The sequence below is a fragment of the Salmo salar genome, chromosome 06 (genome assembly GCF_965601325.2).
Source record: "Salmo salar chromosome 06, fSalSal1, whole genome shotgun sequence".
Taxonomy (NCBI): domain Eukaryota; kingdom Metazoa; phylum Chordata; class Actinopteri; order Salmoniformes; family Salmonidae; genus Salmo; species Salmo salar.
The window spans coordinates 6,548,789-6,575,612 of NC_138296.1; the positions used below are offsets into that span (position 1 = coordinate 6,548,789).

A 26,824-nucleotide genomic window follows, 5' to 3' on the forward strand; every position below is an offset into this window, starting at 1 on the left:
TAACGTTAAGAACAGTTTTATTGTGAAAAAAGTCTGCTTTTCATACCCTAGCCTAAAACTGTACAATCAATAATTTAAAAACATGTTTTCGCCTTTTTTTTTTTTTTTTAAGAACACACTTGCGCTCGCTCGATCACACACTCCTTGTTTAAATTACCCATCAGCAGCTACAACCAAAGGAAAATAGGTATACATCCCAAATCGCATCCTATTCCCTATGTAGTGCACTACTTTTGACCAGGGCCCATTGGGATATGCACTACATAGGTAATAAAGTGTTCTTTTGGGACACACCCATAGTGTTTACATTTTGTGTTCACCATCATTTCTCTTCCCTTAGTCCAAAATGGCCCCCTATTTCCTATCAAGTGCACTACTCTGTTCAAAATCAGTGCTCTATACAAGGGTGCCATTTGGGACGCACAACCTCAACTCAGGCAACATCAGGGACGCCCCCAAACGGGGCCCTTCTCCTGACATGGTCACAAATCTCCAATCATTCTTCGCAAACTTTTTTTCATGTTTTTAAAACAGTCCATCATAATAATAACATTAACCCCATCTGGAGAAATAATTTGAGAAGGAAAAAAATATAATATCTCTGTTTCAAATTACACCCTATTCCCCCATATTAGGGCACTTATTTTAAAAAGTACTGCACTATTTTGAAGAATAGGGTGTTATTTGAGGCCTTCCTAATGTCAGACTATTATAAGGTCAACATCAAAGGGTGGTGTCGTAATAAAACACATTACAATGTCAAAAAGTTTTAAAATGAAGGACAAAAAAGGTATTGTTGAAAGCTCGTCTTCTCTACATGTTGAAGGTAGTGGGTCCATATTATGATGTGCTGCACAAGAACCAAACACCTCTTCCCTCCTTTACAGTCTACAACTAACAGATCACCATTAGGACTCTATTGGCACCCTATTCCCTAGATAGTGCACTACTTTTGACCAGGGGCCATAGTGACTAGGGTGCCATTTGAAAGAACAGCATGACAACCTTTTGATATTCCCAGACCTAGAGGTTTTCCCTGACCTCATGACCTGACCATGTGGCCTAACCAGGAAAACCTCACAGAGAGGGAGGCCTGGGAAAAGGCTGTGGGGGAGAAGCTTCTTTATAAAAAGCACACAGAGTTAAAGTCCTATTTTCTTCATTCATACAATACTGGACTTTGAGGCGATGGATGCAATTGTTGCATACAAACTACATAAGACAAAGGCCTTTTCTCAATTACATTTGCTCAACTCCTGCCTCCCTCTCTCCTCCATCCTCTCTCGCCTCCTTTTGAAAAAGGTCAAAGGTAGTCGAGGAGAGGCGGTGAGAAGGGAACGTGGATGAAAATGCTACTTGTATAAAATTAAGACTCCTCTCTACTCACGCATCATCAGGCAAATGATGTTTACAGGGTGGAATCCCCAATAAATGTGTAACGTGATAAAAAACATTTCAGAAGTGTTCTGAAGGACTCAGGTAGGATACACATGACTATCCTTGATGAAAGGGGGCTATCGAGGAGGGGAGGAGCCTCTTCCGTTCGCCTACTAACTAATTGGCACCACTCGACCACTTATCGGTTTCCGGATCACGCAGAAGAGAAGACGGAGAGAGGACAGACTTTTACCCAAATGAGAAAAGGCCATTCATACATCCATAGAAGAGTCTGTCCTTCTAGCGGTTGTTACTGCAGACTCTCTCTCTCTCTGAGACCAGAGGGACAAGTTAGTTCAGTAAAACACAGAATAATAAGGGAGAAAAATAGCTTTGATGGCCAGGAGATTTCCCTGAATAGGAGAAACTCTGGGGCTCCATGCTCACGTCGCTGACTGTCTGTGTAGGAAAACAATATGGCCGCCCTGCAGTGAGAAGAGAACACCACTCAGCCTGACAACCAGGCTTCATTGGGTGAGTCTGGGACTGCGTCCTAAATGGCACCCTATTCCCTACATAGTGCACTACTTTAGACCAGAGCTCTATGGGCCCTGGCACCCTATTCCCTACATAGTGCACTACTTTAGACCAGAGCCTGTGTAGGGAATAGGGTGACGTTCACTGGCTGCACTGGAAACTGGTGCAGAGAGGAGAGCAGGAGCAAGAGAAAGGAAGGAAAGGAGGAGAAAGGAAGGAAAGGAGGAGAGAGAGAAAGGAATGAGAGGAAAACTGGCAGGCAGACTGGATGATTCTGGGGAGAAGAGAAAAGGGAGAGAAAACACAAAAAGATAAGAGAGGAGGGTAGGGAAGGGAGAACGAGGGTGGGAGATGGAGGGAGGTAAAGAACAAGGAGAGAGGGAGATGGGAGTTAAAGAGGAAGGGAGTGCGAGAGAATGCAGTGAGGGAGATGGATAGATGTAAAGTGGAAGAGAGGGAGAAGGGAGGGAGAGAGCATGCAGAGTGAGGGAGATGTAAGGAGAGAGCAGGCAGAGTGAGGGAGATGTAAGGAGAGAGCAGGCAGAGTGAGGGAGATGTAAGGAGAGAGCAGGCAGAGTGAGGGAGAGAGCATGCAGAGTGAGGGAGAGAGCATGCAGAGTGAGGGAGATGTAAGGAGAGAGCAGGCAGAGTGAGGGAGATGTAAGGAGAGAGCAGGCATAGTGAGGAAAGAAAGCAGGCAGAGTGAGGGAGATGGAGAGAGAGGGAGAGCAGGCAGAGAGAAGGATGTAAAAAGCTGCAGAGATCCATGAAGAGAACATCTATTATTTAACATATGAATCATGGGACAGCAGGAGGCAACACTGATCAACAGAGAGAGAAAGGGAGGGAAGAAGAGAGGAGGGGAAAACACTAGAACTCAGTAGGGTTGTGTGGATGTATTCTGGATGTGGATGGTTTCTGGATGTAGTGTGGGTGTATTCTGGGTGTGGATGTATTCTGGATTTATTCTGGATGTGGATGTTGTGTGGGTATATTCTGGGTGTATTCTGGGTGTGGATGTATTCTGGGTGTGGATGTATTCTGGATGTATTCTGGGTGTGGATGTATTCTGGGTGTATTCTGGATGTGGATGTATTCTGGATGTATTCTGGGTGTGGATGTATTCTGGGTGTATTCTGGATGTGGATGTATTCTGGGTGTGGATGTATTCTGGGTATATTCTGGGTGTGGGTGTATTCTGGATGTGGGTGTATTCTGGATGTATTACTACTCCAGCACAGTGGGGGGGGGGGTTGGCCAAGCCCCTCCTATGGACGAGGGTTGACCAGAAATGTCTGGTCGGGTCTCCTCAAGTCTGTGTACTGTACACACACCTCTCTCCTCCTACAGTAGGTTTCACCACCCTCCTCTCCTTCTCCTCCCCCAGGGTTTCTCCTCCCCCAGGGTTAGGGTATGGGCTAAGGGCTAGGTCTGTTTCAGGGTATCTGTTCCCTTCAGGGTGTAGGGTAGGTCTCAGACTTGGTTCTCTCCACAGGCCCTACACATCCTCTCCTCAGCTTGTCTGTCCCCTCAGTGGAAGGGAGGGGGTCTGTTTCAGTGTGTTTAGGGTGTGAGTCTCCCCCCTCCCCCAGACAGGGTCTATCACTAGGAGATTTTACAGTTGTTGCGTGTGCAGTTCTGTGGGGGGCTCTGGGGGGGTTTGATAGATTTAGAACGCTTCAGACTGTTCCCTTTAGACCCGCCCGCCGCGTTGGCCAGAGAATAGGACCGTCCATGCATCATCACTGCGTTCATCCCATTGGCCATAGAGAAGGACTTGAGGTGGGACTTTATCGCCACGGGCAACGGCAGCTTGTCAATCAGGTGGACAGGTGTGCAGGAGACAATCGCTCTGCAGCACAGGTCCTGGAGAGTGAAGACTGGGGGGAGAGGGGAGGAGAGAGAGTTAGTTCATTCACAAGAGATGCTAACCTTAAAACAACCTTGTTCTGTCCTGTTACAGCATTAGCTAGCTAGGAACCTTGTAACCACAGATCATTAGCTAGCTAGCAACCTGCTAACCACATATCATTAGCTAGCTAGGAACCTTGTAACCACAGATCATTAGCTAGCTAGCAACCTGGTAACCACAGATCATTAGCTAGCTAGCAACCTTGTAACCACAGATCATTAGCTAGCTAGCAACCTTGTAACCACAGACCATTAGCTAGCTAGCAACCTGGTAACCACAGATCATTAGCTAGCTAGCAACCTGCTAACCACAGATCATTAGCTAGCTAGCAACCTGCTAACCACAGATCATTAGCTAGCTAGGAACCTTGTAACCACAGATCATTAGCTAGCTAGCAACCTTGTATCCACAGATCATTAGCTAGCTAGCAACCTGGTAACCACAGATCATTAGCTAGCTAGCAACCTGCTAACCACAGATCATTAGCTAGCTAGGAACCTTGTAACCACAGATCATTAGCTAGCTAGCAACCTGCTAACTACAGATCATTAGCTAGCTAGCAACCTGCTAACCACAGATCATTAGCTAGCTAGCAACCTGCTAACCACAGATCATTAGCTAGCTAGCAACCTGCTAACCACAGATCATTAGCTAGCTAGCAACCTGCTAACCACAGATCATTAGCTAGCTAGCAACCTGCTAACCACAGATCATTAGCTAGCTAGCAACCTGCTAACCACAGATCATTAGCTAGCTAGCAACCTGCTAACTACAGATCATTAGTTAGCTAGCAACCTGCTAACTACAGATCATTAGCTAGCTAGCAACCTGCTAACCACAGATCATTAGCTAGCTAGCAACCTGCTAACCACAGATCATTAGCTAGCTAGCAACCTGCTAACCACAGATCATTAGCTAGCTAGCAACCTGCTAACTACAGATCATTAACTAACTAGCAACCTGCTAACCACAGATGAAAGATATCGTGTGGTAACTTTACCAGTAGTAAACATCTGGTGGTTCAGAAAGGAACAAGGGAGAACTTCTTTAGATGTGCTTCTAAAGTGGTCCTCCGTAGCTCAGTCGCTAGAGCGCGGCCCTCCGTAGCTCAGTCGCTAGAGCATAGCACTTGCAACACCGGGATAGTGGGTTCAATTCTCTTTACCGTCCATACGTAAAATGTATGTATGCATGACTAAGTCACCGGATAAAAGCTTCTGCTAAATGGTATAATATTAAAAGTAGGACAGCTTTATGTAGGCTGCATCTTATTATTTTCCTTCTGGTGCTCCTAAACCCTGGATTTTGTAATTACTGCCCATTTATATAATCTATACCTTGAATACTTTTTATTGTGCTCCTACATTTTTTTAATTAGGAGCACATGTACTCCTTGTTAAAAATGTCAGTGTCAAGGTCCTCCCCCCCCACCCCCTCCTACCTCTGTTGGGCTTCCAGAACTTCTCCATGCCGTGCCTCATCAGGACGATGCGAGACAGCTCTGTGAACGACTCGATGACGTTGAAGTTGCAGAGTGGGCTGACCTCAAAGAAGGTCATGCCATTCTTCTCAGCGTACGCCCGGGCCTGCTCCGTAGGAACCTGACGCTTGAACGCCAGGTGGAGCCGGTTACCTACCAGGATACGAGGTACACCCGGGGCATGCTGATGGGAGGGAGAGGGGGGCATTTAAGTGATTTACAGGAAGTAGAAAACAGTAGTAAGTAATAGAAAGCCTTGGTTGGAACTGTTAGAATTGTCTCTTTCAGATAACAGAGAGATCAGGGACCAGTTTCCCAAAAGCATCTTAAGGACACGTCCATCGTTAGAACCCTTCGTAGATCTCCAAGCTGTTTCCCAAAAGCATCATTACTAAAGCTTGTTATTTAATGATTGCCTCAGACCACTCTTAGAGCAGCCAAGTACGTGGTTAGATGTATTTTCTACCCTACCGCATCACTTTATACACAGATGATCTCCACTATACACAACATCAACATGTTCATCTTTCTGTGACATTGAATACAAAGCTGCCCGTTTCTTTGCATAACAAGGGAAGGATGAAGAGGCCCCAGATGAAAACCCAGATGACTATATTAAAAGATACTATACAGTACACACTACCTATATATTGGAATGATAAATTCAATTGAGTTTTATTTAGCTATTTGTAAGCTACTGTCTAATAAACATTTTCCCTCAATATACACAGTGTAAAAAACATTAAGAACACCTTCCTCATATTGAGTTGCATCCCCCTTTTGCACTCAAGGCTTAACCCGTCTCCTCCCCTTCATCTTTAACCCGTCTCCTCCCCTTCATCTTTAACCCGTCTCCTCCCCTTCATCTTTAACCCGTCTCCTCCCCTTCATCTTTAACCCGTCTCCTCCCCTTCATCTTTAACCCGTCTCCTCCCCTTCATCTTTAACCCGTCTCCTCCCCTTCATCTTTAACCCGTCTCCTCCCCTTCATCTTTAACCCGTCTCCTCCCCTTCATCTTTAACCCGTCTCCTCCCCTTCATCTTTAACCCGTCTCCTCCCCTTCATCTTTAACCCGTCTCCTCCCCTTCATCTTTAACCCGTCTCCTCCCCTTCATCTTTAACCCGTCTCCTCCTCTTCATCATTAACCCGTCTCCTCCTCTTCATCATTAACCCGTCTCCTCCTCTTCATCTTTAACCCGTCTCCTCCCCTTCATCTTTAACCCGTCTCCTCCCCTTCATCTTTAACCCGTCTCCTCCCCTTCATCTACACTGATTGAAGTGGATTTAACTAGTGACATCAATAAGGGATCACAGCTTTCACCTGGATTCACCTGATCAGTCTATGTCATGGAAAGAACAGGTGTGTTTGTCCACTCAGTGTATTTCATGTGTAACGTGCACATCTGAATGTAGTGGACTACATTAGGGGAAGCATTAGAATAAACCACCTCAATATACTTGTAGCCATAGTTGATAATGTCTCTCTAGGAGCTGATCTGTCGTCAGTATTGTGGAATCATTCTAATGTTAAGGTACGATTGGAACGGGAGAACGCTGATCTGAGAACTGTGCTTCCTTTCTTTCAATCCTATCAGTATCCATCCTATCAGTATCGACACACGCTGCAACAACGCACTTAACGAACGTTCTCTCTGCATGGTGTTTTGGGAAACACATGTTACATCTTGGGCCGTTGTAGGAAAGATACATGGTTAAAACACTCGTAAGCCTGAGTTCCATCGCTATGGGAAACGGGCCCTGGTCTTTCTAGCGGCTTCACCTCTCATTCTACCAATCAAATTCTCTAGTCTATTTTCCCATCCTTCTCTCTCTCCCGCTCTCTGAATGACAGGAGTCCAGTTGCAGGCTACTGTAGACTAGAGGTGAACCAGGAAAGACATCTTCACCAAACACCACCCCCTGAGAGAGAAACACACACACACACACACACACACACGGAGGATGTCCTCTAGGCTTCTGCATCCCAGCCATCAGGAAGGACATGGTGTGTCTACAGCAGTACTCTGGGCCTATTCTGTTCTGTTCACGGAGGTGTGTTGAGGATTATGGGACAAGGTCTCTCCTTTCCTTTCCTTTCCTCTCCCTCCCTATCCTCTACCCTCCTCTCCCCTATTTCCCTTCCTCCTCTCTCACCTCCCCTATTTCCCTTCCTCCTCTCCTCCCTCCATACCTCGTCAATCTCTCGTATCCAGCGGTCGATGCCTTCGAACGACCAGCGGTTTGCGATGTCATACACCAGCAGGATCCCCTGGAGAACACACACATCAGGCATTGTTCTTCATGTCCCGTTTATACAAGTAGGAGGAGCAGACAGGGCCAGCCAAAAACACTCAGTAGGGGACTTGTGTCAGTAGAATGTGTGTGTACTATGTCATTAGATTGTGTGTGTACTAGATTAGATGAGTTTATTAGTCATATGCACAGAGTCTCAGATGTAATTGCAGGGTACAGTGAAATTCTTAAGCTCCAACAGTGCAGGTCAAAAAGAGAAGTACATGAAACAATAATACTAATAATATATACAGTTGAAGTCGGAAGTTTACATACACCTTAGCCAAATACATTTAAACTCAGTTTTTCACAATTCCTGACATTTAATCCTAGTAAAAATTCCCTGTCTTAGGTCAGTTAGGATCACCACTTTATTTTAAGAATGTGAAATGTCAGAATAATAGAGAGAATGATTTATTTCAGCTTTTATTTCCTTCATCACATTCCCAGTGGGTCAGAGGTTTACATACACTCAATTAGTATTTGGTAGCATTGCCTTTAAATTGTTTAACTTGGGTCAAACATTTCAGGTAGCCTTCCACAAGCTTCCCACTATAAGTTGGGTGAATATTGGCCCATTCCTCCTGATAGAGCTGGTGTAACTGAGTCAGGTTTGTAGGCCTCCTTGCTCGCACATGCTTTTTAAATTCTGCCCACATTTTCTATGGGATTGAGGTCAGGGCTTTGTGATGGTCACTCCAATACCTTGACTTTGTTGTCCTTAAGCCATTTTGCCACAACTTTGGAAGTATGCTTGAGGTCATTGTCCATTTGGAAGACCCATTTGCGACCAAGCATTTAACTTCCAGACTGATGTCTTGAGCTGTTGCTTCAATATATTCACCTAAATGTCCTGCCTCATGAAGCCATCTATTATGTGAAGTGCACCAGTCCCTCCTGCAGCAAAGCACCCCACAACATGATGCTGTCATCCCCGTGCTTCACGGTTGGGATGGTGTTATTTGGCTTGCAAGCCTCCCTTTTTTCCTCCAAACATAACGATGGTCATTATGGCCAAACAGTTCTATTTTTGTTTCATCAGACCAGAGGACATTTCTCCAAAAAGTACGATCTTTGTCCCCATGGCTTTTTTTTAATGGTGGTTTTGGAGCGGAGGCTTCTTCTTTGCTGAGCGGCCTTTCAGGTTATGTCGATATAAGACTTGTTTTACTGTGGATATAGATACTTTTGTACCTGTTTCCTCCAGCATCTTCACATGGTCCTTTGCTGTTGTTCTGGGATTGATTTGCACTTTTCGCACCAAAGTGCATCCATCTCTAGGAGACAGAACGCGTCTCCTTCCTGAGCGGTATGACGGCTGCGTGGTCCCATGGTGTTTATACTTGCGTACTATTGTTTGTACAGATGAACATGATACCTTCAGGCGTTTGGAAATTACTCCAAAGTATGAACCAGACTTGTGGAGGTCTACAATTGTTTTTCTGAGGTTTTGGCTGATTTATTTTAATTTTCCCATGATGTCAAGCAAAGAGGCACTGAGTTTGAAGGTAGGCCTTGAAATACATCCACAGGTACACCTCCAATTGACTCAAATTATGTCAATTAGCCTATCAGAAGCTTCTAAAGACATAACATATTTTTCTGGAATTTTCCAAGCTGTTTAAAGGCACAGTCAACTTAGTGTATGTAAACTTCTGAACCACTGGAATTGTGATACAGTGAATTATAAGTGAAATAATCTGTCTGTAAACAATTGTTGGAAGACTTACTTGTGTCATGCACAAAGTAGATGTCCTAACCGACTTGCCAAAACTATAGTTTGTTAATTAATAAGAAATTTGTGGAGTGGTTGAAAACAAAGTTTTAATGACTCCAACCTAAGTGCATGTAAACTTCCGACTTCAACTGTAAAGATACACACCATGTCAGCAGAATGTGTGTACCATGTCAGCAGAATGTGTGTACCATGTCAGCAGAATGTGTGTTCCTACCTGAGCCCCTCTGGAGTAGGACCTGAAGATGGTGCAGAACCTCCCCTGTCCTGACGTGTCCCTGGGGAGAGAGAGAGAGAGAAAGATGAGTTAACCACAGTTAAAGGGCAATTCCGCCACTTTTCAATCTCATATTCATCATCTCCAGCACCGTACATATTGTCTACATGTGAAACGTTTCTATGATCTGTGGTTAAAAAGAGAAGGTCCTAAAAAAAGTTATCTGTGACATCACAGGATAGGATTCAAAGTAAGAAAAACAGTGATTTTAAAAACCTGCATCGAGTTTCTAGCCAGGAGGGTGTTATCTTGCTCCCCACGTCACCACAAATATCAGTGTTTGAATATCACTGTTTTTAAAATGTTTTAACTTCTGATGATATCATCGGATAAAACTTTTTAACATTATATTTGTTTCCTCAAAACGTAGAAAATGTGCCGTTTTCACATAGTGTCAATCTGTGGTGTAGCAAATGATTATCCAAGATAAAACCCAGATAATGCACTTCATAAAAAAGGGTAGAGTAAGAAGTATTCATGACTTCTCTTTCGGCCAACGCCCCTAAACTACACTACCTCATAAATACCTTGGTTTCCTGTCTGATGAAAGTATGATCTTTGAGGAGGGTATAAAGTCTTCATCAGATTGTGCAGGTAGAGCGTTGGGGTCTGTTGGTAGTAAACTGAACATCTGTAAAGACCTTAGCTGTGTTTGAATACCCATACTAACATACTGTATACTACATACTTAATGAGTATATACTATTAGTTCATTTTAGTATACTGTAAATGAACAGTATTGTTTCAGTTGAGCGTACTAGCGTTTTCACCTGTCTACCGGAAGTTGATGCTGTTACTATGCAACCACTTGCTAGCTTGTTAGCATAACAAATGACTAGCTAGACATGTTACGATTTTGGGTGTGTTCATAAATTCAATCTGGAGTACTTTCTGTTTCACACAACTCTCCTGACTGACAATGTTTCACACAACTCTCCTGACTGACTGTTTAGACATTTTTAGCAAATGTATTTCAAATGAAACCCAGAAATACCTCTTTGTATTCACACCCCTTTGCTATGTCCCTACAGATTGAGCTCAGGTGTATTTACATTGATCATCCTTGATGTCACTACAACTTGGATTCCACCTGTGGCCAATTCAATAGTTTGGACATGATTTAGAAAGAAACACACTTGTCTATTTAAGGTCCCACTGTTGACAGAGCACGTCAGAGGAGTAACCTCCACCACGACGCCAGAGGAGGAGAAACCCTCCACCACGACGCCAGAGGAGGAGAAACACTCCACCACGACGCCAGAGGAGGAGAAACACTCCACCACGACGCCAGAGGAGGAGAAACACTCCACCACGACGCCAGAGGAGGAGTAACCTCCACCACGACGCCAGAGGAGGAGAAACCCTCCACCACGACGCCAGAGGAGGAGAAACCCTCCACCACGACGCCAGAGGAGGAGAAACCCTCCACCACGACGCCAGAGGAGGAGAAACACTCCACCACGACGCCAGAGGAGGAGAAACACTCCACCACGACGCCAGAGGAGGAGTAACCTCCACCACGACGCCAGAGGAGGAGAAACCCTCCACCACGACGTCAGAGGAGGAGAAACCTCCACCACGACGCCAGAGGAGGAGTAACCTCCACCATGACGCCAGAGGAGGAGAAACCTCCACCACGACGCCAGAGGAGGAGAAACCTCCACCACGACGCCAGAGGAGGAGAAACACTCCACCACGACGCCAGAGGAGGAGAAACCTCCACCACGACGCCAGAGGAGGAGAAACCTCCACCACGACGCCAGAGGAGGAGAAACCTCCACCACGACGCCAGAGGAGAAACCTCCACCACGACGCCAGAGGAGGAGAAACCTCCACCACGATGCCAGAGGAGGAGTAACCTCCACCACGACGCCAGAGGAGGAGAAACCTCTACCACGACGCCAGAGGAGGAGAAACCTCCACCACGACGCCAGAGGAGGAGAAACCTCCACCACGACGCCAGAGGAGGAGTAACCTCCACCACGACGCCAGAGGAGGAGAAACCTCCACCACGACGCCAGAGGAGGAGAAACCTCCACCACGACGCCAGAGGAGGAGAAACCTCCACCACGACGCCAGAGGAGGAGTAACCTCCACCACGACGCCAGAGGAGGAGAAACCTCCACCACGACGCCAGAGGAGGAGAAACCTCCACCACGACGCCAGAGGAGGAGAAACCTCCACCACGACGCCAGAGGAGGAGAAACCTCCACCACGACGCCAGAGGAGGAGAAACCTCCACCACGACGCCAGAGGAGGAGAAACCTCCACCACGACGCCAGAGGAGGAGAAACCTCCACCACGACGCCAGAGGAGGAGTAACCTCCACCATGACGCCAGAGGAGGAGAAACCTCCACCACGACGCCAGAGGAGGAGAAACCTCCACCACGACGTCAGAGGAGGAGAAACCTCCACCACGACGCCAGAGGAGGAGTAACCTCCACCACGACGCCAGAGGAGGAGAAACCTCCACCACGACGCCAGAGGAGGAGAAACCTCCACCACGACGTCAGAGGAGGAGAAACCTCCACCACGACGCCAGAGGAGGAGAAACCTCCACCACGACGCCAGAGGAGGAGAAACCTCCACCACGACGCCAGAGGAGGAGAAACCTCCACCACGACGCCAGAGGAGGAGAAACCTCCACCACCACGACGTCAGAGGAGGAGAAACCTCCACCACGACGCCAGAGGAGGAGAAACCTCCACCACGTCCAAGGAACTGTCCGTAGTTCTCCAAGATAGAATTGTGACGAGGCATATATCTGGGGAAGGGTATAAAACTATTTGTAGAGTGTTGAAAGTTTCCTAGAGCACAGTGGTCACCATCATTGGGAAATGGAACAAATATAAGACCGCTCATTTCTACGCTCCAAAATGGCCACCTAGCTTCCCAAAGCCAAAAGGCCTTCAGCTGTACAGAGTGGGGCTGAGTTGAAATGGACTATTGATCTCTCTGTTACTCAGAGGGCAGATCGATGCATCTGTCACCACAGACAGGGTTGGGTAGGTCCTGTCCAGCACTACTTTACTGCTTCACACAACTCTCCTGACTGACTGCTTCACACAACTCGACTGACTGTTTCTGCTTCACACAACTCTACTAACTGACAGGTAGTGACGACCTGGGTGGCAGGTAGCCTCGCGGTTAGACCGTTGGGCCAGTAACCGAAAGGTTTGAATACCCGAGCCGACAAGGTGAACCACCTCTCGATGTGCCCTTGAGGAAGGCATTTAACCCCAATCTACTCCAGGGGCACCGTACTATGACTGACCCTGTACAACACATTACACTGCACCTATCATACTACTATGACTGACCCTGTACAACACATTACACTGCACCTATCATACTACTATGACTGACCCTGTAAAACACATTACACTGCACCTATCATACTACTATGGCTGACCCTGTACAACACATTACACTGCACCTATCATACTACTTTGGCTGACCCTGTAAAACACATTACACTGCACCTATCATACTACTATGGCTGACCCTGTACAACACATTACACTGCACCTATCATACTACTGTCTGACCCTGTACAACACATTACACTGCACCTATCATACTACTATGACTGACCCTGTAAAACAACACATTACACTGCACCTATCATACTACTATGGCTGACCCTGTACAACACATTACACTGCACCTATCATACTACTATGACTGACCCTGTAAATCAACACATTATACTGTACCTATCATACTACTATGGCTGACCCTGTAAAACAACACATTACACTGCACCTATCATACTACTATGGCTGACCCTGTAAAACACATTACACTGCACCTATCATACTACTGTCTGACCCTGTAAAACACATTACACTGCACCTATCATACTACTATGGCTGACCCTGTAAATCAACACATTATACTGTACCTATCATACTACTATGGCTGACCCTGTAAAACAACACATTACACTGCACCTATCATACTACTATGGCTGACCCTGTAAAACACATTACACTGCACCTATCATACTACTGTCTGACCCTGTAAAACACATTACACTGCACCTATCATACTACTATGGCTGACCCTGTACAACACATTACACTGCACCTATCATACTACTTTGGCTGACCCTGTAAAACACATTACACTGCACCTATCATACTACTATGGCTGACCCTGTAAAACACATACTGCACCTATCATACTACTATGACTGACCCTGTAAAACACATTATACTGCACCTATCATACTACTATGGCTGACCCTGTAAAACACATTACACTGCACCTATCATACTACTATGGCTGACCCTGTAAAACAACACATTATACTGCACCTATCATACTACTATGTCTGACCCTGTAAAACAACACATTACACTGCACCTATCATACTACTATGGCTGACCCTGTACAACACATTACACTGCACCTATCATACTACTATGACTGACCCTGTAAAACAACACATTACACTGCACCTATCATACTACTATGGCTGACCCTGTAAAACAACACATTATCACTGCACCTATCATACTACTATGTCTGACCCTGTAAAACAACACATTACACTGCACCTATCATACTACTATGGCTGACCCTGTACAACACATTACACTGCACCTATCATACTACTATGACTGACCCTGTAAAACACATTACACTGCACCTATCATACTACTATGACTGACCCTGTAAAACACATTACACTGCACCTATCATACTACTATGGCTGACCCTGTAAAACACATTACACTGCACCTATCATACTACTATGGCTGACCCTGTAAAACACATTACACTGCACCTATCATACTACTATGGCTGACCCTGTAAAACACATACTGCACCTATCATACTACTATGACTGACCCTGTAAAACACATTATACTGCACCTATCATACTACTATGACTGACCCTGTAAAACATCACCTATCATACTACTATGGCTGACCCTGTAAAACAACACATTACACTGCACCTATCATACTACTATGGCTGACCCTGTAAAACAACACATTTCACTGCATCTATCATACTACTATGACTGACCCTGTAAAACAACACATTACACTGCACCTATCATACTACTATGGCTGACCCTGTAAAACAACACATTTCACTGCACCTATCATACTACTATGGCTGACCCTGTAAAACAACACTGCACCTATCATACTACTATGGCTGACCCTGTAAAACAACACTGCACCTATCATACTACTATGGCTGACCCTGTAAAACAACACATTTCACTGCATCTATCATACTACTATGGCTGACCCTGTATAACAACACATTACACAACACCTATCATACTACTATGGCTGACCCTGTAAAACAACACATTTCACTGCACCTATCATACTACTATGACTGACCCTGTAAAACAACACATTACACTGCACCTATCATACTACTATGGCTGACCCTGTAAAACAACACATTTCACTGCACCTATCATACTACTATGGCTGACCCTGTAAAACAACACATTTCACTGCACCTATCATACTACTATGACTGACCCTGTAAAACAACACATTTCACTGCACCTATCATACTACTATGGCTGACCCTGTAAAACAACACATTACACTGCACCTATCATACTACTATGACTGACCCTGTATAACAACACATTTCACTGCACCTATCATACTACTATGGCTGACCCTGTAAAACAACACATTTCACTGCACCTATCATACTACTATGGCTGACCCTGTAAAACAACACATTATACTGCACCTATCATACTACTATGGCTGACCCTGTAAAACAACACTGCACCTATCATACTACTATGGCTGACCCTGTAAAACAACACATTATACTGCACCTATCATACTACTATGGCTGACCCTGTAAAACAACACTGCACCTATCATACTACTATGGCTGACCCTGTAAAACAACACATTATACTGCACCTATCATACTACTATGGCTGACCCTGTAAAACAACACTGCACCTATCATACTACTATGGCTGACCCTGTAAACAACACATTACACTGCACCTATCATACTACTATGGCTGACCCTGTAAAACAACACATTACACTACACCTATCCGATGTATCATGAATTCATAATAAACCTTTATATGCCACCCACGGTTCAGTTATCTTTCCAGAAAGAGAACATCTCATATCACTGTATCCTGTAGTCTGACTGGTGAGAGAGAAAGCTGTATGTTGATTAGCTGAGGATAAGATGACAAGAAGATGAATCTGGAACTTGATTGGCTCTGGTGCGACGAAAGGGAGATGTGTATCCGAGTGGTGATTGGGTAAAGTTAAGGACGTTAACAGAGAGATGGTGTCTGAGTGGTGATTGGGTAAAGTTAACCTGGCTTATTTGCATAAAGGCCTACTGAATCTCTGATTGGCTATTGCGCACCGGTCTACTGAGACTCTGGTCCTGGATGTTTTTATTAGGTTTTATTTACTGCGGTGTCTATTAATTGTCCAAACGCACGGCAGCTTTTCCACTCTATATTGATATAGAATTTTCACCAATGCCTGACTCTACGTCATTCCCAAACATTAAGAATTTATGAAAACGTGAAAATGACCATCTCTAAATGCTCGCTTGTCAGAAGATATAGAAACATTTTTTGTCATATTTTTCCTGGGGTGTATATGAACAGATTAAGATTTCATGTTGCTAAAAACGCTGTCAGTTCCACTTTAAGGGTGTTAACAGAGAGATGATACCATGTATGAGGACTTATGTATTTTTAATCAGTTAATTTACCTCCTTTGACTCTAACCACTCTCTCACACACACACACACAAAATGATGACACCTGCTGGGTCCGTGTAATGATGACACCGCTGGGTCTGTGTAATGATGACACCCGCTGGGTCCGTGTAATGATGACACCCGCTGGGTCCGTGTAATGATGACACCCGCTGGGTCCGTGTAATGATGACACCCGCTGGGTCCGTGTAATGATGACAACCGCTGGGTCCGTGTAATGATGACAACCGCTGGGTCCGTGTAATGATGACAACCGCTGGGTCCGTGTAATGATGACACCCGCTGGGTCCGTGTAATGATGACACCCGCTGGGTCCGTGTAATGATGACAACCGCTGGGTGCCGGCTAACAACACGTAGGATGTTGTCATGACGTTGGCCTCTTTGAGTACAGGGAGGACAGTTGACCCCCTCCCCCTTGCACCATCCCCCAACCTACCTCCCCCCACCCAGGCCCTGTGTGAAGGGGTGGTAAAATTCTAGAGGAGAATCTTCTGCCGCATGGCCCAGTCGCCATCACGGTTGACAACTCCCTTGTGTCCTCCTCCCAGAGTGCTAAGAACCTTGGCGTGATCCTGGACAACACCCTGTCGTTCTCCACTAACAGCAAGGCGGTGACCCGATCCTGTAGGTTCATGCTCTACAACATTCGCAGAGTACGACCCTGCCTCACACAGGAAGCGGCGCAGGTCCTAATCCAGGCACTTGTCATCTCCCGTCTGGATTACTGCAACTCGCTGTTGGCTGGGCTCCCTGCCTGTGCCATTAAACCCCTACAACTCATCCAGAACGCCGCAGCCCGTCTGGTGTTCAACCTTCCCAAGTTCTCTCACGTCACCCCGCTCCTCCGCTCTCTCCACTGGCTTCCAGTTGAAGCTCGCATCCGCTACAAGACCATGGTGATTGCCTACGGAGCTGTGAAGGGAACGGCACCTCCGTACCTTCAGGCTCTGATCAGGCCCTACACCCAAACAAGGGCACTGCGTTCATCCACCTCTGGCCTGCTCGCCTCCCTACCTCTGAGGAAGCACAGTTCCCGCTCAGCCCAGTCAAAACTGTTCGCTGCTCTGGCACCCCAATGGTGGAACAAGCTCCCTCACGACGCCAGGACAGCGGAGTCAATCACCACCTTCTGGAGACACCTGAAACCCCACCTCTTTAAGGAATACCTGGGATAGGACAAAGTAATCCTTCTAACCCCCCCCCCCCCCTGAAAAGATTTAGATGCACTATTGTAAAGTGGTTGTTCCACTGGATATCATAAGGTGAATGCACCAATTTGTAAGTCGCTCTGGATAAGAGCATCTGCTAAATGACTTAAATGTCATGTAAATGTAAGTTGAGACACAGAGGGGTTTCATAGAGAGACACAGGAAATTCTTCCAACTCACAGAATTGGGGAACCGAATGACATTTATGTTCTGGAGAAGGTATGGAAGATTGGTGAAGAATCCAGCTACGAACTGGTCCGCTTGGTACAATTTTGTGATACTCAGAAGAGACAATATAGCCATATTACCATAATACTGTTTATATAATAGCCTCAGCTATGGGACTTGCATCTAAATGGTTGTATAAAATGTATTAATAAGGATAAAGCTATTTGGAATACGTTGAGATGCTATGTACTGATGTTAATATGATAGAATGTATTTCTGTTCAAAAGCTTAGATCAGTCATCAGCACGCCCCCAGGGACACAGACAGGACCAGGCATCATGAGACAAGCCTGTTCTATGTTCACGAATAAAAACCCCACCCAGGGTTACTTTCACTAGACCAGCTTACCTCAGAAGAGAGAGCCAAGGTTTGACCATCCAATTCCTCTACTAAAAGTTAACTATACCACATGGTTAAACTTTTAGACTATCGAGACCGACAGAATAATAACAAGTCTTTGATATTAATTAATAGTCTGCAGCTAGAAATTATATCACTGAACGCGAAGACCAACGAAACATCCATTCTATAACGACATTATTGAATGTCGCTTTGAAAGATCCATTCTAAACCGAGAGAACAGGACAAATACTCTCCAACAAGGATCCCGAAGACACACTGAGCGTAAATATATATTGATTGCAATTGTTCCCGAATGAGTGAGCGTTCATGTGCAAAGGATTAGCATATCAATTGTTAATATTTATCAACTCTGTAGTGTCTTCTCAGCTGCCCTTTATGACCCATTGTTTAACAGGCCGCCATGCCTGTTTAGCCCACTAGGGCACATTCCTCTCCCATTTCTTTGTAACGATAACTACTGTTTGTATGCTTTCTGTGAATTACTTAGTTTAGTAAATAAATGATTTTAAGACAATTGATGTATGGATGACTTTAGTGCTGGCTGGATTCGTGCAGATACAACAATTTACGACGTTTGAATGAGACTGGACGCGAGGTAAAATACACCATTTAAACCAGAAGATAATCGGCCTATACTATAATATAATATATAATGTTATAATATAGGAAACTTATATTAGGAAAATTATAACTTTGTAATCTGAATATTTTCCTTGGTGCCCCGATCTCCTAGTTAATTACAGTTAAACGATAAATCAGTTTAATCGCGTAATAATAATTACAGGGAGTTATTTTGATAAACATGTCTTCAGTTTAATGGTGCCCCAAAGACACGACAGTGTACTAACCACAGCTCCAGTTTGACTCTCCTCCCATCCAGCAGAATAGTGGTGGTCTTGTAGTCGATGCCTGGATGGAGGAGAGAGGGAGGAGGGAGAGAGAGAGGGGGAGGTTGAAAGACAGAAGAGAAAGTGGTAGGGAGGAGGGTGAGAAAGAAGGGAGAGGTATTAGACATTAAAAAGCTTTATCAGTTCACCTGTCCTTATAGCAGTGTGTGTGTGTGTGTGTGTGTGTGGTGTGTGTGTGTGTGTGTGTGTTCAGCTTCAGAATGTAAAAGGACACGTTGTGCTTGTGTTGCAGTTCTCCATTTGGGTGAGAAATCTTTGCTCTCGTCTTGACCAATCAAATGACTGCTTTCGCGGCGGTCTAAGGCACTGCATCTCAGTGCTAGAGGCGTCACTACAGACCCTTGTTCGATTCCAGGCTCATTCACAATTGGCCCAGCGTCGTCTGCGTTAGAGTTTGGCCTGGGTAGGCCGTCATTGTAAATAAGAATTTGTTCTTAGCTGACTTTCCAAGTAAAAAAAAAGGTTAAATAACATTTTAAAATTCACCAACTTGCATTCTTTTATTTTAAAGGAACTCAGTCCAGCTTTAAACTTACTCTTGAAAGGTATAATAGTAGTTGGGTAGTGCATCATCAGTTCCTCTTGTCATGTCAGTCATTGCATTTCTTAGAGAGATATTTAGAACCTGTCAGAAATGTCCACATCAACTAGCCCATGGCAGATAACGCTTTTTTAGCCCATAGACATTCATTTTTTTGTCACTCAAATATCACATGAATACACATTAGACATGGCAAAATGTATAGAATTGTAAGGAAATAAGCTTTAAATCTGCAACATTGTAGGGGTGTGAACAGTCTGTATCATGAACAGTGCTTGTCCCCATAGAGGTGTGAACAGTCTGTATCATGAACAGTGCTTGTCCCCATAGAGGTGTGAACAGTTTGTGTCATGAACAGTGCTTGTCCCCATAGAGGTGTGAACAGTCTGTATCATGAACAGTGCTTGTCCCCATAGAGGTGTGAACAGTCTGTATCATGAACAGTGCTTGTCCCCATAGAGGTGTGAACAGTTTGTGTCATGAACAGTGCTTGTCCCCATAGAGGTGTGAACAGTCTGTATCATGAACAGTGCTTGTCCCCATAGAGGTGTGAACAGTTTGTATCATGAACAGTGCTTGTCCCCATAGAGGTGTGAACAGTTTGTATCATGAACAGTGCTTGTCCCCATAGAGGTGTGAACAGTCTGTATCATGAACAGTGCTTGTCCCCATAGAGGTGTAACATTAGATAGTTCATGAAGACAGAGCATCTCCCCCTTCTCTCTCCCTCTCTCACATATACATTAGTTATTCTCTATCTTCTCCATATCTCCAGGGGATTTCTCTGATGGAGCTGGGAGTGTGTGAAGCAGCTCTTTTGAAGCCACAGACCAGCAGCCCTGCTCCCCCCTCCCCCATCCCTCCCTTCTCTCTCCCTCCATCGGCCCCAACTATCAGCAGCAGTAAGCTGTCACATCCAGCAGCACCATAACACCCAGACAGGCACCCGTCCCCTCTCCTCATGCCCAAGGAGAGCTCACCCCATCGGGTATGAATCTGTCACAACCTCCCCTCTCCACTGAGAACCTCCAGGACTCAGACAGTCACAGGACAGCTAGCCTGTAGACACCCTTAGCTCTGAAGGATAATGACTGGGGATTCCCAGCCACAATGTTATTGTATTGAAGAAAAAGAAAGAAACCACACAGCCTTTCAAATGACTTAACAAGGACAACGTAACGCAGTTCAAAAACACCCTGATAAACTGGCATGGAAGCTATGATTCCAAGCATGATGGTAGCTAATGGGCGTCTCCGACTCAACACACCCTGACAAACCAGAATAGAAGGCATCTGGTGTTCCTCGGGCTAAGGTCATGGTGACTGTGTAGCTACACTCTCAGGGGACCTGCTGGGTGTGTGTGTGTGGAGTGTGTGTACTCTAGAATACAGGGCTTGTTGTAGGACTGAGAAGTCATTCAAACCAGGGGTGGGAGTAAAGGTCTGGTTTGAAAAGCTTCTCATGTTAAAACTTTATTATTTAAAAATAAAATATACCGGATAGGTGCAGTGTTGTTTTACAGGGTCAGTCATAGTAGTATGATAGGTGCAGTATAATGTGTTGTTTTACAGGGTCAGCCATAGTAGTATGATAGGTGTTGTGTAATGTGTTGTTTTACAGGGTCAGCCATAGTAGTATGATAGGTGTTGTGTAATGTGTTGTTATACAGGGTCAGCCATAGTAGTATGATAGGTGCAGTGAAATGTGTTGTTTTACAGGGTCAGCCATAGTAGTATGATAGGTGTTGTGTAATGTGTTGTTTTACAGGGTCAGCCATAGTAGTATGATAGGTGCAGTATAATGTGTTTTACAGGGTCAGCCATAGTAGTATGATAGGTGCAGTGAAATGTGTTGTTTTACAGGGTCAGCCATAGTAGTATGATAGGTGCAGTGTAATGTGTTGTTTTACAGGGTCAGCCATAGTAGTATGATAGGTGCAGTATAATGTGTTGATTTACAGGGTCAGCCAGTAGTAGTATGATAGGTGCAGTGAAATGTGTTGTTTTACAGGGTCAGACAGTAGTAGTATGATAGGTGCAGTGTAATGTGTTGTTTTACAGGGTCAGCCATAGTAGTATGATAGGTGTTGTTTTACAGGGTCAGTCATAGTAGTATGATAGGTGCAGTGTAATGTGTTGTTTTACAGGGTCAGTCATAGTAGTATGATAGGTGTTGTTTTACAGGGTCAGTCATAGTAGTATGATAGGTGCAGTATAATGTGTTGATTTACAGGGTCAGCCAGTAGTAGTATGATAGGTGCAGTGTAATGTGTTGTTTTACAGGGTCAGACAGTAGTAGTATGATGGGTGCAGTGAAATGTGTTGTTTTACAGGGTCAGTCATAGTAATATGATAGGTGCAGTGAAATGTGTTGTTTTACAGGGTCAGACAGTAGTAGTATGATAGGTGCAGTGAAATGTGTTGTTTTACAGGGTCAGCCAGTAGTATGGCGCTCCTGGAGGAAATTAGGGTTAAGTGCCTTCCTTAAGGCACTTAAGGCAGAGATTTTCACCTTGTCGGCTCGGGTACTGGTACCAGCGACCTTTCAGTTACTGACCCTTCTGCTGTAGCTCATGCATTATTAGTTAGTGAGACGGTGACTGGACCTTTGTTTGGGAGAAGTCTAGCTAGATTATAAAAACAGGAGTGAGCGGAGTATGAGTGAGACAATATGAATGTGTCTGCATTGTACAGACGTTTCTACAGGAATGGAAAAGATTATTCACTTACCACACACAGCGGACTTGTACGTGTGTCTGTTTTTATATGGTGTGTGTGTAGCTGTGTGTGTATCCTTGTGTGTACATTTGTGTTGTGTCCGTGCGTCTGTGTGTGTACATTTGTCTTGTGTCCGTGTGTGTATCCTTGTGTGTAAATTTTTGCTATGTGTCCGTGTGTCTGTGTGTTTGTGTCTGTGTATTTTTTATTTATTAGGGATCCCCCTTAGCTGCTGCCAAGAGTTAATGTATGTGTATCTATGTATGTATCTGTGTGTGTGTATCTGTGTATGTATCTGTGTGTGCAGTACATTTTCAAGTTAGTCATTTAGCAGATGCTCTTATCCAGAGTGACTTCCAGTTAGTGCATTCATCTTAAGATTGCGAGGTTGGACAACCACACATCACACTAAGTACATTCATCTTAAGATTGCTAGGTTGGACAACCACACATCACAGTAAGTACATTCATCTTAAGATTGCTAGGTTGGACAACCACACATCACAGTAAGTACATTCATCTTAAGATAGCTAGGTTGGACAACCACACATCACAGTAAGTACATTTTTCCTCAATAAAGTAGCTATCAGCAAAGTCAGAGGTAGTGACTCACCGCTGCTGTAAGCGTATGGGGACTCTGCAGATCCATCCTGTAGGCTGTCTAGTATCTCCCCTTTCCCCACATCACTGTCCCCGACCAGGAGGAACTTCAACAGGTAGTCATAACTCTTCACCGGGCTGCCCTGGGTACCCATCCTGCCTTCCTCACATCTGTACCCTCACACACTGGGGGAGGAGGAGGAGAGGATGGAGGCAGAGGGGGACTGGGGGGGGGGGGGGGGGGCTGGAGGGGGGAGGGGGCTGGAGAGAGGGGGCAAACAGGTATAGTCTATTCCAGCAGAAGAGTTAGAGGAGTCAAGAGTCTGTGTGGTCCTTCAGTTCAGAATCCTTGATTAGCCCTACGGCCAACCCACTGTTGTGTGTCGAGGTGGGATTGAGGTGCTACTACAGGTTAAAACACCTGACCACCATTGTAGCTTGGCAAGTCTGAATGATGCAGCAAAAGTGGACAAAATGTATTTTAAAAAGTCCCTCCAGGTTAGACAGCTTGCAGGAAGGAGTACGGTGTGCAGCTCAAAACCAAAACATCCCTTGGACAGGAATTAGGCAGGGTACCCGTGGTGGTCCAAATAACGTCACTGCTGAAAGCAAGCTGCGAGCAGAAATCCTGATCTTCCAACCTCAATACCGTTTATAACCGGTATTTAACCACCGACTTCTCTGACTGTGCTAGCGCTTCAATCAGAACACCTGTCACAGTTTAAAACATCCGTTACATTTAAAATACAACGCTGTTGCTTCATCAACAGACGGTTAGTAAACGAACCTTGTTGTGTGCCATCTGGCAATAACCTCTCTTTAGATGAAAACAACATGTTTGTTTTGTGGACGTAACGTTAGCTAAACTGTATATTTTAAGGATGTAGCTAGTTTCCTAGCTCGCTAACAGGCTGTCTGTGTCCGGGTCCTTATTGTTAGCATAACGTTAGCTAGTTAGCGAGTAATGCCATTAGGGGCTAGCTATCGCAACAAAGAAAGTGAGTGTTCTCAAGAACATCTAACGTTATAACGTTACAGCCTATGTTGAGCCCACAAAACAAAAATGTTTATAACCTGATTTTAACTAGATAGTTAGCAACCCTGTTATAGTAATTAAAGGGTAAATAGGCAGCTATCCAGAATGGTAGCTAGCAAGCTAACTACTGTTACCTCATGAACAACAGATTTGCGTGGCTGGCAAGACAGGGAGGAGCTAGCTAGTTGGCAAGACAGGAGGAGCTAGCTACGTTGGCAAGACAGGAGGGACCTAGCTAGCTGGTAATGCTAGTTAGCTAGATATTCGTGGTTAGTTGACAAGTGTCAAATCAACGACAGAGGTCAACATCCGAATTAAATAACATACCCTATGTATCAGTTTCTCAGAGCTCTCATTCATGAAGGTAATAATTGTACGAGTAATCTCGTAACCTGTAGAGAACTGGACTATCCTCTTCATAACTGGTTTACGATGCTGGCTTCCTTAGTAGCGATTGCTAGTTAACTTCACCTGAGACTGGCTGCTCTGAAATCGGGCCCCTCTCTCTTGTCCGGACAACAAAGATCCGTAACTTCCCGACCTTTTCCTTGTCTTGGTTCTATCCAGAACTTGCAGCTTGCCGTATTTTCTCGTGAGTCCAAAGCACAATTTGAGATATAAGGTTTTAGTTCAAGTCCAAGCATTTGAAAATCTCAGTTTGTAAAATCATACATGTTTTCCTTCACGCTCAATCAGATTCGCGATAACACACTGTAGCTGACAGATAGGCACTGCACAGTCTGGCGCTCGAGGTTCCCGCTCCGCCCTTCCCAGCCTCTGATTGGATACACATACGTACAGAATAATGCGATTGGCTATCAGAAAAATCAATCATAAAATCTGTCAACAACACATCCAGAGTGTTTAAGTGACTGAGATAAGGTGCAGATTCGACTATGCTGATCATACTGGTCTATGACCCGTGACGTAAACGGGGAAAAGCAGTGAAGGAGGAGCGTCGTTCTCAAATGGAACGGTAATCTGCGCTGCTCGGTCGTGTTGTCAACAAGGCAGCATGGTGCATCGTCCAGAAACATACATCTCTTTCCAATAAAAATATATGTTTGAATTTTTCAAATTCGTTTTCATTGGGAAGGCAGATACAGCGTGTATATCAAAAGCAATCACTTTTTCATGTCATAACACAGAATCCTACACATTACTCCACGAACTTAATTATGTCACTTTTGTTTTGAGCCGATTTCGCCATGGGCTTTGATTGGGGTACCTGGCTCACGCCTGGGAGGCAGCCCGGTTCTAAAACGAATGCAATCAACTTTCAACCGGTGCAAAACACGCCTTATCGGGCGCCCCGGCCTGATTAATCGAATGCCTTCAATGATAATCAGATAATAGAATGGATTAAAGTACTGGCTCAAACCAAAAATGAATAAAAAACAATGGGAAAATATAGTAATACTAGTAACGTCATAAATGTTGAAACAAATGACACGGAAGTAACCTTAACAAACACGTTTGTGTGGGATACTGCCAGTTGACAGAGGGTGTGAATGTGTGTCAAACCTGTTTGAAATCCATGACTCATTACCTCTCCCACGGATAAATACTCGACTTAATGAATGACTGAATGAATTAATCACACACATAGCCGAGGTAAGTAGTGGTGCTGAGGGTGCTGCTGCAGCGTCCCCTGGAAACTGGAATACAGTGAGGGGAAAAAGTATTTGATCCCCTGCTGATTTTGTACGTTTGCCCACTTACAAAGAAATGATCAGTCTATAATTTTAATGGTAAGTTTATTTGAACAGTAAGAGACATAACAAAAAAATGCAGAAAAATGCATGTCAAAAATGTTATAAAATGATTCGCATTTTAATGAGGGAAATAAGTATTTGACCCCTCTGCAATACATGACTTAGTACTTGGTGGCAAAACCCTTGTTGGCAATCACAGAGGTCAGACGTTTCTTGTAGTTGGTCACCAGGTTTGCACACATCTCAGGAGGGATTTTGTCCCACTCCTCTTTGCAGATCTTCTCCAAGTCATTAAGGTTTCGAGGCTGACGTTTGGCAACTCGAACCTTCAGCTCCCTCCACAGATTTTCTATGGGATTAAGGTCTGGAGACTGGCTAGGCCACTCCAGGACCTTAATGTGCTTCTTCTTGAGCCACTCCTTTGTTGCCTTGGCTGTGTGTTTTGGGTCATTGTCATGCTGGAATACCCATCCACGACCCATTTTCAATGCCCTGGCCTCCCTTTAAGAGTGTGCTCCTAATCTCAGCTCGTTACCTGTATAAAAGACACCTGGGAGCCAGAAATCTTTCTGATTGAGAGGGGGTCAAATACCTATTTCCCTCATTAAAATGCAAATCTATTTATAACATTTTTGACATGTGTTTTTCTGGATATTTTTGTTGTTATTCTGTCTCTCACTGTTCAAATAAACCTACCATTAAAATTATAGACTGATCATTTCTTTGTCAGTGGGCAAACGTACAAAATCAGCAGGGGATCAAATACTTTTCCCCTCGCTGTATAGTTGTCATGTATTAGCGGACCGATATAGGTTTCCGTATCGCCGGCACATATTTTTTGAGATATATATTTCAGGATATTGTGTATCCTTGGACATAAACAGAATTCATGTAAACATTACAATTTTAAAAACATAGCTTCTCCAAGAAAAGTAGTCTCTTGACAGGGTAAATTAAGCTGCCTACAAAGTTCTGTACTGAATTCAATATTACCACTATCTTTTTAAAACCATGTATATATTTATTACCCAAAAACAATCATTATTATTTATTTTTATATATTTAATTTTAACACAGGCCAGGCCCTGTTGTTACTTCATATCCCAGCGATAATGCTTTGCATTACCCTGGGAAGAAAA

The 26,824-nt window shown here is 44.6% G+C and overlaps 1 protein-coding gene across 1 annotated transcript; it reads right to left on the bottom strand.

The window, feature by feature from the left end:
- On the bottom strand, positions 1-24,720 carry LOC106591169 (ras-related protein Rab-40C). The gene is made up of 6 exons (XM_045719653.2): positions 22,948-24,720; positions 19,017-19,077; positions 9,553-9,613; positions 7,500-7,577; positions 5,268-5,490; positions 1-3,794 (listed from the first exon to the last, which is right to left on the bottom strand). Exons 1-6 carry the CDS (start codon positions 23,087-23,089, stop codon positions 3,520-3,522), a joined length of 840 nt encoding a protein of 279 aa, XP_045575609.1. The 5' UTR covers positions 23,090-24,720; the 3' UTR covers positions 1-3,519.
- Positions 24,721-26,824: the final 2,104 nt, after the last annotated feature.